Genomic DNA, 18987 nt, shown 5'->3' with positions numbered 1-18987 from the left:
CGTCATCAGGTTAGCACCTATCAGATAACTACGGATGTGACGTGAAAAAAATCCAAGCGATGTGGTCTGTATATTTAATTTGTAGTCCGCGAAACATGTCCTGCCATTGAGCAAACTCTCCAGTGAACGATTTTTGCCGCCTCTGTCTAAAAAATATAAATGTACAGTAAGATAATTGTTGTACTCACTTTCTACTTTCTTAAATTTCTAAGGCACCAAGCAACAAAAATGTCCGTATTTATCTTGACTGTTATGGTTACAGAAAATCGCTGCTGCATTATGGGTAATTCTGCCACTGAGAGTGACGTAAAGTCCCGCCTCAAGTCCCGTTGTGATTGGTCCGGTCTGTTTTAGGCCGGAGCATATGGAGCCTCACCAGACTGACTTTCGCTCGTGTAAGTCAGTCCAGCTGGCCAGGCTAGTGGTTCTATAAGTTGCAACACGCTGAATTTGATGTCAGTGTTTCTATATCCCTGCGATAGACTAGCTAGTAGCGACCTGTCCAGAGTGTACCCCGCCTCTCCCCCATTGACAGCTGGAGATAGGCACCAGCACCTCTCGCGACCCCAATAGGGATAAGCATGTTGGAAAATGGATGGATGGATGTTTCTATATCGGAGACAAGTCAAAAGACAGCAATAATTCAACCACTAAGCACACCAACATTTACACTTGTACCGTCATTACTCTCAGTTGAAGCTAGACTCAATGCTTATTGACTGTTCAAGTCATACTACAAAGATTCTGCTCATAAATACACTCATGCACATTCAATCATACATGGACAGTCCAAATCATCACAGCATTGAACCGAGAGCCGCCAAAGAAGACGCAAAATTATGATAAAAAAGAACCGAGACGGCACTTAAATCCTGTTTTTACCCTCATTTGACCTAGTGTGAATCAGACCCCTTTGGCCAGCATCTCTTGAGACAGATGGGGGGGGGGGGGTCTATTGTTACCACTGTGCATCCCTCTGTGCAAAGCTTTCTGTTCAAGTGTTTGCTCGGCTTCCTGGAAAATTTCCCAGATATGAGCTCTGTCTTTGATGCCTTGTTGGGAAGAGCAGAGGGAGCACGCTGAGCACCATATGACACTTACTTCCTGAGATGGAGCTGAAAACACAGAACGTGTCACAGACTGACAGCCAGACAGCACAAGGGAGGCATGCAAAGTCAACGCATGGCTCATTTTGATCCCATTTCAACTTTTTTTTTCTCAAGACAGTATGTCTTGCATTTTTTTACATGAATTATTACTGCAATTGTAAATAAAAATGGAAAAGTGGTGCTCTCCAAGTCATGAGACTTTGATGTAACTTGTGTCAAGCTGTGGTATCTCTACCAGCACTCAGCTTGTGTTTTCAGACCATATGTTAATCAGTCCCATAATGTCTTACTGTCAGCACAATTATATAAACGCAACACATATAGGGTTTAGATTAGGCATGTAATTTGCTTACAAAAAAAGGTAAATCAAGGATTATTCAAAAACCCATTTAACTGATTATGACTTTATTGGTTACTATTTTCTTTGATTGTGACAATTTGTCATTTATTTGGTACTTTGGCCAGCCTGGCTTTGATGCCTTTTATTACAAAATATAAATTAAATGTTTGTATAAACCGTGCGATTGTAGCTGATCATTAAAGTTAGTTTTCACAGATGCTGCAGTGAGTTTTTCCCACCTAACAATTGGACTGTGCTTTATTTGGCACATTTGCACATTTAAATTAAATTGGAGGTTTATTTTGGCCTGGTTAATCTCACTCCATATTTAGGGAGGGCCTCTGCAAAAAGCTTTAAAGCACATGGGGAGTGGATCATGCATAATTCTGAGTCCTTTTTTGGCCAGCTGTTTGGAAAGGTAAGAGACAGTAAGCTGCTCAGTAGGGGCTGAGTAGTTCTTCCTGCAGCTTCCTCAGCAGGAAAAACAGAGGAATTTCTTACAGAGAATAAAATTACGTGATTCTGTTTTTGCAAGTCTGGTTTGGGGGTTCTTGCAGCTTGTTCTTGATGCATGTTCTGGGCAGAATTCTTATCTTGTGTGGTGTCCACTGTCCAAGGAATATGAAGTGGGTGTGCTGCAGTGGGAGGGACCTATGAAGACTACATAGGTGTTCTGGGCTTTAGCTGTCGTTATGACACATCCTTGCAAGAAATAACGTTTTTGGCAGTAGGAAAAATCTGCATAAATTTAGGAAATTAGGAGCTCAGCTCAAAGTGGGTGATAGGATGAGGGAAAATAGTATTTGAATAAAAAAATTTGAGGAAACTTAAACTGTCCAATATACACAGTACATTTAAACACAGACATTTTCGGTAGTAACCCATCTTGTGACCCATTTAAAGAATACAAGGTGTTTGAACGACTTCAAAGTTTTCAATTCATTTCCAAAGTAAGAAATGTTTTAAAATGTGTAATACATATAAAAAGTATAGAAGTTTTATGCAGTAATGCTCAGAATTGTTCTGTCCTGAAGGAGATGAACATTTTAATGCTCAAAAAGCACAAAGATTGCATAAGTTGTTACCCAGCAAAATATGCCAGTTGCCACTTTAGCTTTCACACAATAATGATACCATAAGTCTTTGTAAAAGATGCAAGTCAAACACCACTGGAAATGCCCTTTAATAAAAATAAAAATCCTGTTTTCATGGCATGATAAAGTATGGTTAACTTAAAGCAGCAATTGAATGTCTTGTGTGTTTCTTTTAATAAATCGCCATTACATGTGTTATAGGAGAAGAACAGAGGCCCCCAAACATGGACTTCAATGGGCTCTTTGATATTAATAGAGAAGGAGGCTCAGAACTTTCTGGAATGTTCAAGACGGTGGCGGCTGTGTCTGAAGGGAGCTTTGTGCGATCTGGACTCTGGACCTGACAATTTAACCCTTTCCCACCTACTTTTCATTTATGTCTCAGCATTTAGCAGACATAACCAACCAACTGGTCCCTGATGTGGATATAAAGGCTTCTGTTTTCCAACTGGAAACATCTGGTTGTGATTCGCAGTATTGAAAAGGGGGGAATGTATCCAGGTTGAAACGATGAAGGTCATGCTGAGCCTCAAGATTATATCATTTGAGTTGTTTCTGTAAACCTTGCAGAGTGAGGGGGATTTATTGCCTGACAGCATTCTTTCTGTTGATCCAGTCATCATAACCTGACATAAATGACCTTTTCTTGTTCTCAAAAATACATAACATAAAAGTAAAAAAATAAATGGCACATCAGTCAGTGAAAGAAATGTGATCCCTACATGAAGCATTATCTAACGTTGGCAAGTACCCTGATCAGACATGTCATCTTCTTTTTTGATTGGTGCCAGTTTGAGATTTGGCCACTATTATCAGAATTGAGGTTATTAACCAAAAAATTTTACATGCATTGAATTTGGCATGGTGTTGTGGTGTAGATTGTGACATGGATACAGGGAGTTCAAAAACTATGAAATGTATTAGAAGATATGAAATTATAAGGCAAAAATAAGGGGGACAACAGATGTAAGATAACAAAGCTGGATATGAAAATGAGTATATTACCCTCTTATAACAATTACCCTTGTATATGTATGTATGTGTATATATATATATATATATATATATATATATATATATATATATATATATATATATATATATATATATATATATATATATATATATATATATATATATATATATACACTGCTTCTACACCTACAGGAAGAGAGACAGAAAGAACAACAAAACAAACAGAAGTAGCACAGATACAAAATACCAACACCTATGATAACATCACTGAAAAATACACAGTATCATTTATTACAAGATGTATTTGGTGGCAGCCATAGCTAACTTTAGGGTTTATCTGTAAAGAAGTGTATAGGTAAGCACCTGGATCCAAACACATGCACTTTAGCTTGAGGTCATGAACTGATGAATGGTAATTCTCCATCAAGAGATTCTGGCAATGCAGCCTCAGACTATCACACGGTCACCACCATGTTTGACTGTTGGTGTGATGTCCTTTTCCCCCTAATATTAAATTAGTTTTTCATCATACTTAAAGGATGCACATCTTTAAATAAAATCTTTTCCTCTTTTCGGGCCATAAAATGTTTTACCAAAGCTCTTGGGGATCATCAAGGTGTTTCTCCCATGGATGCTGTTTTTTGCTTAGTCTATTTTTTATCGTTGAATCATGATCACTGAGGCCTGCGGTGCTTTAAATGTTGTTCTGGGTTCTTTTGTGACCTAGCAGAGTCATTGATGCACTCTATTATTGATTTTGGCATAGCTGCCACTGCTGGAAACATTCACCACAGTTTCATATTTTCTCCATGTACAAATAATCACTCCTATTGTAGTTTCCTTATTTCCCAGAGCCAGAGAAAGGACTTTATAACATTTTCCAACTGATAGATAGCAGTAACTTTAATTCTCGTCATTTCTGGAATTTCTTCATTTCTTCATAGCTTTGTAAAATCAGTTAGCCTCTTTCTGTTGCCACACGTGTTGCATTCATGCAAAATTCATGCAAATTTTTTAGTCCTTAAATACATTTTGTTTTGTGCTTGGAGTCCCTAAAAATGCAGAAAACCTGAATGTATGGGTTCATATTTCTCAGCCCATTCCATTTTTTCTGTTTTCTATTACTTTTTGAGCTATAACATTATGGTATATGCTGCGGAGCTGCTAAACAAGGCCATAGACTTCCAGCTTACCAATATTACAAATCAACCATTTTCATTTCTTGGAGCAATTTTGTAGTCCAAGCTATAGGATGCTGAAGCTACAAGTGGATAAGTGAAAATGTTCGGTTGTACATCACACCGTCCCCCAGCATACTACAACAATGGCCGAACAGGATGCAGTGGAACGCTTTGTGTCCTGGACAAAGCAGGGGTAAAAGAGGGGGCATGGGGCAACAGTAGCGGTTCTACTTCATATAGATCGCAACTGAATGATTTCGATGTGAAAAGGAAGAACTGAAAAACATGATATGTCCCCTTTAAGTAATGTCTGTGTTCTGCAGCCCTGGCAGTAACTGAGCCAGGGTCTAGCTGGTGAAACTGGGTGCACTTTCATACATGGGGCCATCTTGGTTTGGATAGGTTTTGTGCCGTAAGGAATGGACAGAACTACATTTTGTATTCACTTAAGTTATCTTTGTCTGATATCAAAATTTGTTTCATAATCTGAAATGTGTGCAGCTCTGCAATACTTCTTCTTCAGCCTATTCGTTCTGAGTTACTGCCACGCTTGTCTTAAAGGGCCCTGGCTGAAGAAAGAATCCTCTCCTCCAAAACTGTCCAGTATATTGCCCTGTCAACTTATCGCTCATTGAGGTAAAACTTTGCATTACACTTATCAGAGAAACAGGCCCAAAGCCGGATGTTTCCCCCGATCACCTGCTTGATCTATCTCTCAAAATGATTTTTATGTTGAGATTTCGTTTTTCATTTTTCAAGAGACTAACTGTCAAACTGAGTAAGGCGTAAAGATGTTTGGAGTCAGTCATGCAAGAGTATTACCTAAACCTCAAGAAGCAATTTCACAGGTACTTCATTTTTTGGCACAACCCTGACAAAAAAGAAAGCAGAAAATTACAATGAAATATCCAATAAAAATGCTGGGGTAAAAAAGCCAGGCCTAACTGCTCAACTGTGTGCATTGTTGGTAGTAAAGATGCCATTTCAGAGCAGGGAGGGGGAAGTTTGACCCAGGCGACATGTCAAGCTTCTAAGCCTCTAATTTCTTGTGACTGCCTGGTTCTGCAGTTAACTATGTCTGCAAACTAACTCCAGTCACACCTTTGGGATTACAGGAGTCAACCCCTCTCATTCTTTCTCAAAGACCCTCTCTGCCCCCACCCGTCTTTGCAGAGCCAAGACTTTCAGCACCAGGAGAAATGGCCAGGGTCACTGGGTTTCTGCTTCATAAATTCCACCAGGAGCTTGCGGGGCAGTCAGGCTGCTGCACAGCCCAAAGCAGCCGCTTTCAGGAGAATAATGGCGATGATGATGCTGCTTAGTAAAAAAAGATATATTTAGCCATAATTCTGCAAAAACTGGCAACTAGTTTGATTAAAATAACAAAAATTGGTTTATCAAAATGACAGTTTTTTCTCTTTTTTTTTTAACCATGAGTGATTTATTTTGACACACGAGTTGAAATGTTTCACAAACTTTCTAGTGGAAATAATTTACATAAATGCATCCTCCAATCTTTACCATCACGGCTGTGGCATTGAATGACATTTAGTCATTACATCATTCGATGATCATTTCAGTGGGCTGTCACTGCTTTTCCTGTCAGAAACTGGACGGGCTGTCTAAAAGGATCCGTGGTTCCTCTTCGCATCGTGGTTCTGATCCCTGCGCTGCCCGTTTTTGGCCTTTGAAGTTCAGTGCATATGACATACGAATGGCATTTGGCTTATCTGGCAGAAATCTCAGGGAAAAGAATTCATGTGGAAAAGCCTTGCAGTCTCCACCCACTTGCAGTGCTATCGCTTCAAAGTAAGACCGACGACGCTGAATGCGTTACAAAGGAACTGATATAAAGAAATTTAGGATTGATCATTTGTTTCTGCTTTACTATGCCCACGACATGTTTGACATTTGTTAATGATTGCGCCGTGAGTGTTCTAAGAGAGACTGCTAAATGAGTTAAATGTAGAGGAATTGGATTAATGCTCCCAGAATTGGAAGCATTTTTCTTCTTTAAATGGATGTATCTGAAAATGGGTGCTTCAAAAGGATTTTTGCTCATTTCTTCTGAGGGTTCAGCCACGAGGCACCGTAGCATTTAGTTGTAAGAAGTTGTACGACTTCTAGAACAATTTCAAAGTGAAGTGGTTACGCACAAAATCCAACAGTTTATTTGCAGAGTTTAAATTTCTAACATGGGCCTTTTGAGCAAAGGTAGAAATAATTTAGATTGTCAGTGAAATTCTTAATGGTGTTGCTGAGAAAACAAACAAGACTGAATCAAAACACCTTGCAACATCCAAGAATAGAGGAACCAGCACAGTGCAGCGCCCTACCAGAGCAGAAAAACAACCCCTATCTGTCATGTTCCATCTTTATCAATTTTACCGATTGATCATGGTTTGTTGTAGCGTCTGACCTTCCTCTCTGACACAGCCAGTTTCAAAAATTAGAATCAGTACAAGGCTCCGGTTACATGAAAACATGTTTCTCATTATGAGCACTTTTCTCTATCTTTAAATGTAAATTAAATGTATGTATTTAAATTTATATATTTTACATATATTTTAATATCTATCTATCTATCTATCTATCTATCTATATCTATATATATATATATATATATATATATATATATATATATATATATATATATATATATATATATGTAATTTACTCAAAGTCAAGTTTTAGAATAAGCCTGTATTTTATGACAAAAAGAACAGATAAAGTGAATGGGTGTGAATGCTTTAATGTGGCAATGCACGGGTAATTCTAACAAAATCAGTGAAAGAATATAACAACATGTAATAATAACATGTGTCAGATAAGAAACCAGAATTAAGACATTGATGACCCAGAATGTCTGCTCCACTGAGATAAATCAAACCCACCAATTGGCAAAAGGGGAAGTTGAGCTTCTGACACAAAGGTGAAGCTCTGCAGGAGGCTGTCATCGTTGAAGCAGTTCCTATTTGAGCCGGGGTTGTCATTGTTGCGACTGCTTTGATACAGCATACGCTTTTGGAAAGAAAAGCATGCTTGTCAGAGACTGCACGTCAGATCAAACAGACGTAATTGCCACTCTTAGATTCCAAGTGACGAGCTACAGGCAAGAAGATCTGAAACAGCTGAAACTTTTTTTCTTTTCTATTTTTTTTTTACAGGAGTCAGAGATATTTATTTGGAAGCAACTCCTTAATCGCTGACTAGTGAGGTAAAAGACGAGGTAAAAGCATATTTTCCAAAAAAATATCAGGAAATCAAGATGAAAGTCTTCTACCTTCTCTGTGACGCATTTCTCTCTTACAGTATTCTTAAGTGTACAGAATATGTTCTTGACTACGAGGTGAACTTTCTTTCCAATATGGTATCTAGGTGCGATGTCCAAACTGTGTCCCAAGAGTCATTCCCTATGAATGGCGGCCCTAAGCCAACATGTTGGACTGGACTGGGAAGACGGGAAGTGTTCTGTGTCAATGAGCTTAATTGAACTGCTGAGCACGCCTTTTAGCAGACCGTGACAAGGAACAGCAGAAAAGGGAGACCCGACTGTGCACAATGAACCATTACTATTACCATACTATTATCATAATTGTGATAAACATCCCAGTTCTCTTCCTACTCTTGTAAGTGGAAGAAAATAGCTATTGTTAAGAGCAGACAGCTTATTCTTTGAGATGTTTTAAAGCTTTTAAGTTTTTTATATTAATACTTAAATGTATGAAATGTATATCATTTCTGATGAAAACCCCCAAAGATTTTCTGTGGTTTAAGTGTCTTCTGATGAGTAGCTAGATATGGTGCAGAGATTTATCTGACTACATTAACCGAAGACTACAGGAATGTCATCTGTCCAACCCAAAATGTACTGTAAAACTGCTGGTCAGGTGACTGAAAGACGGCGGCGTCGTTTTTACCTAGAAAGCTAAATTTTACTTTTCACAACTATTTTATTTCCTTCACAAAAAACAGCGTCATTTTCTGAAACCGAAAGGATTTGTACCTGATCAAAATTGCTTAGTTTGGGGGAATTCTATGACATTTCTTATGTCTATATGTCAAAATTAAAAGATAGATTGGTTTAACATTACATTGTTCTAATCCATATGTCAGTATTTCATCAGCACAGGAAAAAAAAAGTGTTGCTCTTCTGTTTTAAATGAAACACAACGAAAGCAATAAAAGATCATTGATCTGTCTGTTGTGTATACGCTCTTACTCATGAAGATCAGTCTGGGTGCTGGTTCCTATCTACAGCGGCCTCTGGGTAAGAGGCAGTGTACACCTGGACAGGTTGCCAGTCTATAACCCAGCAACACAGAGAGACACAGGGCAAACACCTATGACGGAGTAAATAATTAAGATAACAGCAATGCGTTTGGACTGTGGGAGGAAACCAAGATGCCCATGCTTAATACTATTGGCATGGATACACATGTGTGCGCAGGGACAGGATAGGAACTCCTTGCAGAAAGGCCACAGGCCAGGATTCAAACCAAGGACCTTCTTCCTGCAAGACAGCATTGCCAACAACTGCACCACCATGCACCCCGCAGCTAGACAATGTTGTCTTTTTTGTTTTGGCTCGATTTTACCCATTGTAGGACACTAAAGGTGTTTCTTATCTTATATACTTATTTGTTCTTAAGTTTTAGCCCATTCCTTATAATTTGTTTCATCATGTATTCAAATGAATTTACTTAACTAAAGAAATGTAGTTGCTTACGATGAAATATGCTTGCAAAATCCAGTCGTCTAATTTTTTTTTAGGTCTACTTTATTTCCCAAGTATGTTCCTGCATCTATTCCTGCATCATATTTTACATTGGAAATGTTTGCACAGCGCTTTGAATCATCTTGCTACTGAAAAGCACCGCATAAACAAACTTGCCTTGCCTTACATTGAACCGTATATGTGGATTTGGACTCCAATGAAGGTATGTAAATAGACTTTCTCTTTTGTTGACTTACCATGAAAAATTCCTTTAAGGGCCTCGCTTGCCCCATCCAACCAGTCCAAGCTCGCATCTCTGTACCTGCTGCTGGCCATAAATGACAGCAGAGCAGACGAGCAAAGCAAAGGCCTTCAAATCATGATGCCATGTGGTCACTTCTCGTGACCCTTGAAGCCCCCCAGCAGCTGTTCCTTTTCAGGATAGCGTTTCATTCAGAGCAGGGGAAAGTCACTGGAGTGTGTAGGCTCCATAGCTTCTGAGTGCGTCAGGGTTTGTCTCTGCAATGTCAGGCCAGCACTCTGTTTATAACTGTATTAAAGTCAGCGGCTGAGTCACCGGTGCCTGTTTGATCTGCGCCTCTCTTTTCTTGTCTCTTTCTCTCTCCCTTTCCTCGCTGCACTTGTTGTTGTTTGGGCAAACACATCTCACGTCTGTCTATAATTTCCCGACTCATCCCTCTCGTCTTTCCCCAGTGGTCAAGAGAGCCCGTGTGAAGTAAATGATTAAAGAAAATGTGTTTGTATTTATTTGGGCGTCTGACAGCTGAGAGGATAGATTTCCTTTCGATTACTTTCCTCGAAAATGAACCCCATGACAGTCTCTTTTACACACACACACACACACACACACACACACACACACACACACACACACACACACACACGCACACACACACCAGTTCATTGTTGAAAATGGCATTTGTCAGCTCAGCTTGTGTGTCATCTTTCGACGCTACGTGCCCCAGAGTAAGATTTTGAAAATAACTTTATTAAATATATTTCTTGCCTTATTTTGTTCAGACTCTATTCTCTTTTTTTTACCAGCAGGGGATCTATTGGTTTTTCTGGGGAAGCAGTAGCACATTGAAGGTGTTTCTTTGCAGAAAAAAAGCCTTTTATCCAGCAGACAATACATTTTAAACATTTTTACTACATATATGCTGAATTATTGTCATGTGTTGTCAGGTATGCAAATACAGTAGGTATTATGCATAACTTTCTTTACATACATATCTTTTCTACACCTAATGAAAGGTATTTAAATGCATTTATTTATTTATTTTTTTAATAATTTTGTGGTTATTTCAAATTCAATGCCCACAGCAACGGAAAGGTTAAAGAGACATAAAGTATTAGGCAAAAGAAAAAGATGAAGCAAAGATAAAAAAAAAATGAGACTACAGCTATTGAAAGGTATTTAAACGCATTTATTTTAAGTATGTTAACCCTATGGACTTTGGGTGTTTTTTTTCAAATGTTTTTGTCAATAAATGGTTGATTTTTGTTAAAACAAGGCCTTTCAATCACAGACATGCAAAACACATCTGATTCTAAGCCTCACCAGTTGTCTTTGTCATTTTTTTTTTTATAAAATACCATTAAATGGATTCTTTCATAAATGTCCAATGATCTCAGGACTTTGCAAAAGTATTTGTTCCTCTAGACCAGGGATCACCAACCTTTTAGAAGTGGAGAGCTTCTTCATCGGCACTGTGTCATACGAAGTACTACCTGTACTGACCTTTAAACTAGAAGAATAAGGGCTCACCTCAACTTTATGTAATATAAACATGTTTTTAATGCATTTATCATTTTTAAATCTATGTAAAAACAAGTATGATTAAAAAGCTAGAGCAACTAAATACAATAACATTTTACATGGAGCTCACTGGAGGGTTGTGCTATTGTTTTAAAAAGGCTTGTGGGCACCATGTCGGTGACCCCTAACCTTTCCGCATTTTGTCAGTATAGAGCAGCAACAACTTTAGATAGATCTTATATGGATTTTATTTCTTAGCTGAATCATAATTATGAAGTGGAAGCAAAAGGATGCACGGGTTTCCTATTTTTTTTTTGTCCAATTAAAAATCTGAAAGGTGTGAAATGAAATTAATTTGTATTTAGCTCTTGTAATCTGAAAATCCTAAATAAAATCTAGTGCAAATAGTTACCTTCAGAGTAATCGGATTAGTACAGAGAATGTAGCTTTGTGTATTTTAATCTCAGTAGCTGTAGTACAGCTCAGATGTACAGCGGCTACATGAAGGCCTCAAATATTGGTTAACATCAAGAAGGGTACACCGTTTATCATTCAAAATAACATTCATGAGCAATGCACTATGCCTGCATTTTTCACTGCTGTTTTTTTTTTCCTCCACGTCTTTCAAATCGGATCATCTTTGCATGTGGATTGACATTTGTCTCCTTTCTTCAGGCACATGACCTTATACAATCCTCAAGCATCCGCTGATATAACACATTTATTGTAGAATTAGGGACAGCATCCTATCTGAATTGTGGGTTTAGAGCACATCAAGCCAACAGGTTTCATCTTCGCCTTAATGTTGTCGAAATGGAGCTGTTTGTTATCTTCGAACTGTACTTGTTGTTTTCTATGGCATTACTCCAAATTCCTATGCAATTCATATCTCTGTCATCCTTTTGTGATTCAACACTTGCCCATTAGTGTCTGACAGCTGTAGAGTTAGTTGTGTGTGGGTTTTTGAGTTTTGCATCAAACAATCACTGTCATGCAAAGCTGAAAGTGCTGAGCAACATCTTCTTTATCAATTGCAACATTTTCCGCACACTGGCACAAATTGCGTTAGATTAGTCACAGAAGCAGTTTCTAACCCAAAAGGTTTCCAAAGCAATTCCCAAAGGTCTTTCTTTTGATGACAGCGAAGCTGGCATGAGACTTTAGATGTGCACAGTTTTATTATAGCTTCCACACATCAGTCAGATAATCTTTGTTGCTCAGTGTGAAGATGATAAATGCGTGGTTGGACCTACTAAAACATTATACAAGATTCTTTATGAAGTTTGTGGTTAAACCTTTTATTTGAAAGGGAGCATTTATCTTTGCATGCTCATATATTGACAAGATATTATTGAGATCTATATCAAGTCAGTGCAAAATGCCTGACCATATTTCAAATAAGTGCAAAATGAAAGGAAAGTGATGCATACATTTAAATGTTATTACAAATAACAGAAAAGTGTGGCATGCATACATACGCAAACCCCAATACCCTTAATACAGATGTTATCAATTTCTTCCAGAAGTCACCTAATTAGAAAATTTAGGTAATCTGTGTGTAACCTCAGTATAAACCCAACAACACCTCAGATGTTTGTTAGAGAACATTAGTGAACAAACAGCATCATGAAAGCCAAAGAAAACATCAGACAGCTTATACATAACTTTACCTTTAACTGAAAATAAATCAGCATTTCACACATCACAGGGGAAAATGAGCATTTAAAAATGTAAGGTGTTTGCATTTATGGAATTTTCAGGTATTATGCCAACAGGTATCAGCTGGTTATCATTAAACCTGAAACTATTAATGTAATGCATTGAATGCAGAATCCACACTCAACTGGGAAAAGCTTCCAAATTACCAAATAGAAAAAATATGTAGGAGAACTTCAACCAAGAAAATGACAGTTTTAACATGATGACTAAACGTTAGACTAAACATTAATCCTCCGCTACTACCCTGCATGCAAATGCAATTTGTGTATACAGTGCAAATTTAATAATGTTGCAGAGGGATTGTAGTGAAATGGAATTCATTTCATGATATAATCGTTGATCAATGACATTTGGCCACAATTATCTAAGTACTAACTGCATGCTTACTTTACAAACTAGCACAATAGAGTTATAAAGATTAATATATTGCAGAGTGGCAACATATACAGAAATGTCTCCTGTGTATCCTGGTACAACTACAAGAATTTAAGAATATTACATAAGACCAACACAAATGTTAATAATAAAGAAATAGCGAAAGAAGAAAGGTCAGAAAAGGTCATACTAAAGAAGCTGGATCCTCAAAGAGGTCAGTACCTATGTATATTAATGGAGAGTTGGGTGAAATGAAACACTGTGCTAGAAAAAGGCGCATAAGCAACAGGGTTAACTGTAGCCTTGAGCGGATTGTGAAGGAGAGCCAAGAGCTTGGGGGGAGATTCAAATGATGTACTGCAGTTGGGGTCAGTGCTTCAGTAGTCACCACACAGATGTCTCCAGGAGATGAGCTACAGCTTTTACAGTTTTCATGGGAAGGCACTCCTAAACAAGAGACAATGTGAGAAATACCCTGTTTGGGCTGAGGAGAAAATGGACTGGGCCTGTTCCTCAGCGGTCTTCTTTTCAAATGAGACAAACATGTTTGCATTTCCTTTGGAGATAAAAGTCCCAGAATCTGAAGGAAGAATGCACAGATACATGATTGACAAAGGCCCAGTGTAAAGTTTACACAGTCAGCGATTATCTGTGGAGCCGCGTCATTCTCTGGTGTCGGTTCACCCAGTTTCCAAAGGCGTCCAAAGTCAGTGCAGCCATCCACCAAGACATCTTAGAGCACATCATGGGTACCAGCTTACTTCGGTTTAGGGCACCTTTCCCTAAGATGGGCTGACCTAAAGAGTACTGAGAATCTATGTGGTATTATCGCAAGGAAGAAGACCAGAGACACCAGAGCCAACAAAGCACACAAATTAAAGACCTCCAGCAGGGCTTCCTGAACACCCCAGCAGAGCCACAGGCTGATCACCTCCACGTCACTAGACTGGACACCTACACAGATGGAATAATTCATGCAAATAGAGCCCAGGGCTCTATTTGGTCTTGCAATCAGAAGGTTGTGGGTTCAATTCCAGCCTCCCCTTGTCACATGTCAATGTGCCACTGGACAAGGCATTTAACCCCAAGTTGCCTACTGAGCTGTGTATTGGTGTGGCTCTAGTGTGCAGCACTTTGAGTGGTCAGTATGACTGGAAAAGTGCTGTATAAGTTCAGTCCATTTGCTGTATACATGGATATATAGTTTTAGTGGGATAAGATTCATTAATTATAAATATTAATGAACCTGAGCTCTGGGTTTTCATCAACTGTCAGCCACGGTTATCCGAATTAAGAGAAATTAATGTATGTCTGTATCTGTCAATCGACCACGTTTCACTTCTTGAACTGAATGACTGAAATAAGTAATATAATGATGATACTAATGGCGAAAAAAAATTGGCATGGCTCAACAGGGCTCATGAATAGAAAGTTGTGAGGTGCACTTTCTTTTTTTGCTCTGCAGGAACATAAAAATGAGATTGTTTTGTCATTAATAGGTATCTTAAACAGTCAGTCCAATGTAAACAAGCCAGACATCGTAATTTTCTATACATTTTTAAATTCTTGCTAAAGCAATGACAGAGCTACTTGAAAATTCACTCGGTATTAAATGCCGTCCTTTAAATCTGCCACAATTCCCCCCCGGAATCTTTGCACTGCAGTCCTTAAACGCCTTTGTCATCCCAACTCTGCCTTCCAGCTTGTTACTTTATCTGCAACTTGTGGATTAATGCTGAAGAAATAGGAAGTGGACGCAAAATGAGAAGTGAGTCCCCATCACATAAGACTAGAAAAAGCAAGAGGGAGGATGAGAGAGTGGGGAATGCTAAACGCGGCAGAGCAAAAGAGGTACTGTGATCTTCAAGATGAGAGCCTAAAGGGAGCAAAGTGAAGGAGACATGAGAGTAGCGAAAAAGAGGCACTTAAGGAGGAGCAACACATGACACAGAATCCCTACCAAGGCCCCTCCGAGGCATCTTAGGAGGCGAAATCTGTTAAGAATCAGAGAAAGTCAGCATATGGCATCCTTGTAATATTGATAGCGTACAAGTGCTCGTCTCACATTCTGTTATGATAACCCTGCGGCAATTTCTTTGGCATTTAAAACTCATCACCGTTGCTCATTTGTCTCGAGGTAATTTAGGTCGTAAAAGATAAAACAGGCACAACAGAACGGGCGTGGAGTGCTTTAAAGGATCATAACAAGGAGGAGCGGTGGAGTGGAATAAAAGGAGGCGAGTTCAGGATCAGGGGTGTGTGTGTGTGAAGGCGAATTTGGGGGGGGGGGGGGGGAGCGCAAATGGAAGATGGATGGATGAGGAGATTAAATAATGACAGAGATAAATCAAAGAGAAAGACGTAAGGAGAAACCAAAAACAGAGGGAGTGCACTATTCACCAGTTATGGGTTTCAGCTCCTGGAGCTTGCACATGAGTTGTTTGGACAGCTCTTCACAAGGGATGTTGCTTTAATTCGCGGCTGAGACACCCCCAAAACCTTTCTCACATTTTTGACATGTTACAGCCACAAACTGTACTGACAGGCCACCTCAAAGTAGTGCCCTCTTGTGAAGCGGGAAGGTAAAGGTTCATTAAAGCTTCCACAAATTCAAATCTGAACACAGTGATACAGTCACATATAATTCAGGAGAGAAGTCCCCCAGTAAATAAAGACCACCTGTATGTGATTTCATTTTGGTCTACATACAGCTGTACGGTGTATGTAGGCCTCAGAGGTTTTTAGGAGAACATCAACGGACAAAACTAGAGAAGGAAAGAGGCTGTAAAACGACGGCAGGAGTTTTGAAAATCCGTAGCTGATCACGGTTCAATCTATCACTCGAAAATGTGACGAGTAAGACCGAGCTTTAAAGCAAGACATGGCCGTCCACCTAAACTGGCAGGCCAGGTAAGGGGAGTATGTAATTATACAGAGAAGCAGCCAAGCGGTCCACTTTTGTAAAGTTGCTGAGACCGACAGCTCAGGTGGTGAGAGCAACAATTATTGCTTTACAAATCTGGCCTTGACAAGAAGAAAGCCATATATGAAAGACTTTATTTTATGTTCATGCAATGTGCAAAACTCAATGTGCATCACCCTGGACAGCCCCTCCTCCCTCCTGCACCACTGAAACACAGTTGTTAAACAGCAACATACTGTGGAAGCATAAGGAGGATGGTCACATTTGATGTTAGGATGGATGGAGCTAAACAGGCGCAACCCTGGAAAAACATAGTGCGGGATTCTGAGAAAAAAACTGAGGCTGAGCATCAACACCCAGTATTCATGCGTCACATTGGGCCTGTCCAGACCTAAATCCACTGGAGAGTTGGTGGCAGGACATAAAAATCGTTGTTTCTAGCTGCTCAAAGCTGGCACAGTGATTCCCATGGTAGGCGTAATTACAGCAAAAAAGGGGTTCAGCGGGATTGACTGAGGACACCACACAGCTGAATACAAAGGCATTTTATACTTTTATTTAGAAAAAAAAATGGAAAAACCATATATAGACCTTTGTCAATACCATCAAAGCCCTGTAAAATACACTGAAGTTCACTGTTGAGAAGGGATGCTATGTGAATAAATTCAAGGATTTTGCATAATGCTCTGTATTTCCTAAACCATACCCATAAACGGTGGACATTTGTCAGGGAAAAAGAAGGAGCTTTGCAGTAACTTAAACCAGAGTGACAAGCCCATCTTTTATAGCTTCAAAGGTGTCCTGGGAGAACATTGAACCTGCATTGATTCTGCTGGCTGTTCTCCCTTCATCCCCCTCCTGGGATTGCTGTAAGCCAGTGATTCACATAGATAAAGCGAAATGCCCCACATTCAGCCCATCGGTAGGCTGATAAGACTGAATCAGGATGGTCATTGCAATTCTAAAAACAATAATAGAAGTTAGGTAGCGGTAAATATTAACTATACCTTTCTGTGAGGATGGAGAGGTGGGCAGCACGCTGGCAGTCGGTGGGGGTTTTCTTTCTCCACGTGTTTCTTCCTGATCCGACCGTCACTCCTGACAGGGTGATGATAGGACGTTCCGCTTTCGGAGTTTTTCCCCTGCATTTCCGCAGAGCCATGTTTCATCCCGGTTTGTTGACCCCAGTGGAGACCTGGCTGAGTGGGACGTCCCAAAGTCAGAGGTGGAGGGGAGCTCTGCCAGCTGGTTTCCAGGTAAACAACATGAAGGCACCAACAGACCGCTACGAGCAGGGCTGCCAAACGCAGCAGCAATCCCACGTTTACTTTTTCTCCACGCATGTCCATCCGGTCTGTCTTGTTCTCTTTAGTCCATCCTTTGGCTTTGTTTTGGCTGGTTTTACCCCATTTTCCTGTCTCCTCAGAACTCTGCAAGAGAATTAACAAATCTCTAACATGTCAAGACTACCTCTGTTCAAACCTTACACATGAGTATACATCCTCTGCAGCAGGACTGTGTTCATCTTGATGTTGAGTTTCTGAAAGCAGATTCTGGTGCACAAGTGTGCAGACTTTGGTAACTCCCTCCTCAAGTTCGCAGTCCACACTCTTACCAAATACACACGCACCCTTGCAATGTGCTCTCCTTGTTCTTTCTGTCTGGCTAACAGCACATAAACCCACACACTCCTCTGTGTATCTGCCCCTTCTTGAAGTTCCATCCCCCTGCCCATGGATCTCGGGTTTCCGTATAACTCCAGATATGGGCAGGGCCGGTTTATCATCTCCAGCTTTTAGCAGGACTCTCTTTTGGCATCTGTCGTCCGGCCCTGAATAGCATTCCTCCCATTCGTTCCCAAGTCTGTTCTTTTCTTCCTGCAGCATGTGCAAAGATGAAAGTTTGACTCAAAAAAGTATAGGACGCATTAAAAAGCTTTTTGTTGCTGTTGTGTACCGGAATTACTATGGTAATGGAAGGCGCTTCTTTCAGTATACTTTCCCAAAGTAATGTTTTTCCTTTTGCAATTAACCACTTGGCGGTGGCGTAATTAAATGTGGATTAGTTTTACAGTACTAGTATCAACCAGAGAGATGCCTGTTTACTCTACATGGTTTAAATTCACAGCATCCAAGAATCTATATATTTAATCTCCCTGTATCATCTATTATAATATTAATGCTATCCTTCTCTGTAACGACTATAACAGAAAGTCTCAAATTTTCTTCTCTTCTCTCCCTTTTTTTTTAAACGGCCAAATAAGAAGAACACAACGGCCTGATATAGAGGACTATGTTCTACATAGAAGACAACGTACCCCCCCCCCCCCCCCCCACACACACACACACACACACACACAATAGAAGAACAATACCATTCCATATAACAATAAGGTTGATTTCCTGCAGCTGTATAGATTGAATGACTGGCTGTATTTAGATATGCAAAAATAGCTCTCTGCTGCCCCCTTAGGGTAAAATTACCCCACAAACTGTTTTTTATTGGGATCATTATTTCTCGAAGGATGCATTAGACTTTGTGATCAAGCTGAATTTCTTAGTTGATGATGATTAGTTTAAAAAGCAGTGACAAATATACTTCAAAGTGAAGACGTGAATACATGTTCATACACTGTTTTAGGTTTAAAGAAAGGAAAGCAAGATTGGGAGATTGATTTATTATATTCTGTGGGCTTCCGGCCCTGTGAAGTTGTTTATAACCTTCATTGATTGGATGTGCTGCCCTGCCCTCCTTCTCTCTGCGTGTGGCGGTAA

At 39.6% G+C, this 18987-nt stretch overlaps 1 protein-coding gene across 3 annotated transcripts in view; it reads right to left on the bottom strand.

Moving 5' to 3' along the window:
• The window catches only part of LOC105929451 (methyltransferase-like protein 24), a 51693-nt gene extending 33697 nt beyond the window's left edge, over positions 1-17996 (bottom strand). Inside the window, exons 1-2 of one of the 3 annotated variants that reach the window (XM_036147397.1) lie at positions 17684-17996; positions 17221-17641 (exon numbers count right to left, since the gene is read on the bottom strand). In XM_036147397.1, the coding sequence (XP_036003290.1) occupies positions 17221-17562 (342 nt within the window). In that variant the 5' untranslated portion in view covers positions 17563-17641; positions 17684-17996. Of the gene's footprint in view, positions 1-17220 lie in introns of all 3 variants that reach the window. The other 2 variants (XM_012867243.3, XM_036147399.1) reach the window with 2 other exon arrangements.
• Positions 17997-18987: the final 991 nt, after the last annotated feature.

Source organism: Fundulus heteroclitus, chromosome 15 (assembly GCF_011125445.2).
Source record: "Fundulus heteroclitus isolate FHET01 chromosome 15, MU-UCD_Fhet_4.1, whole genome shotgun sequence".
Taxonomy (NCBI): domain Eukaryota; kingdom Metazoa; phylum Chordata; class Actinopteri; order Cyprinodontiformes; family Fundulidae; genus Fundulus; species Fundulus heteroclitus.
Note: the sequence above shows the minus strand (reverse complement) of the source record. Positions and strands in the feature narration are given on the sequence as shown.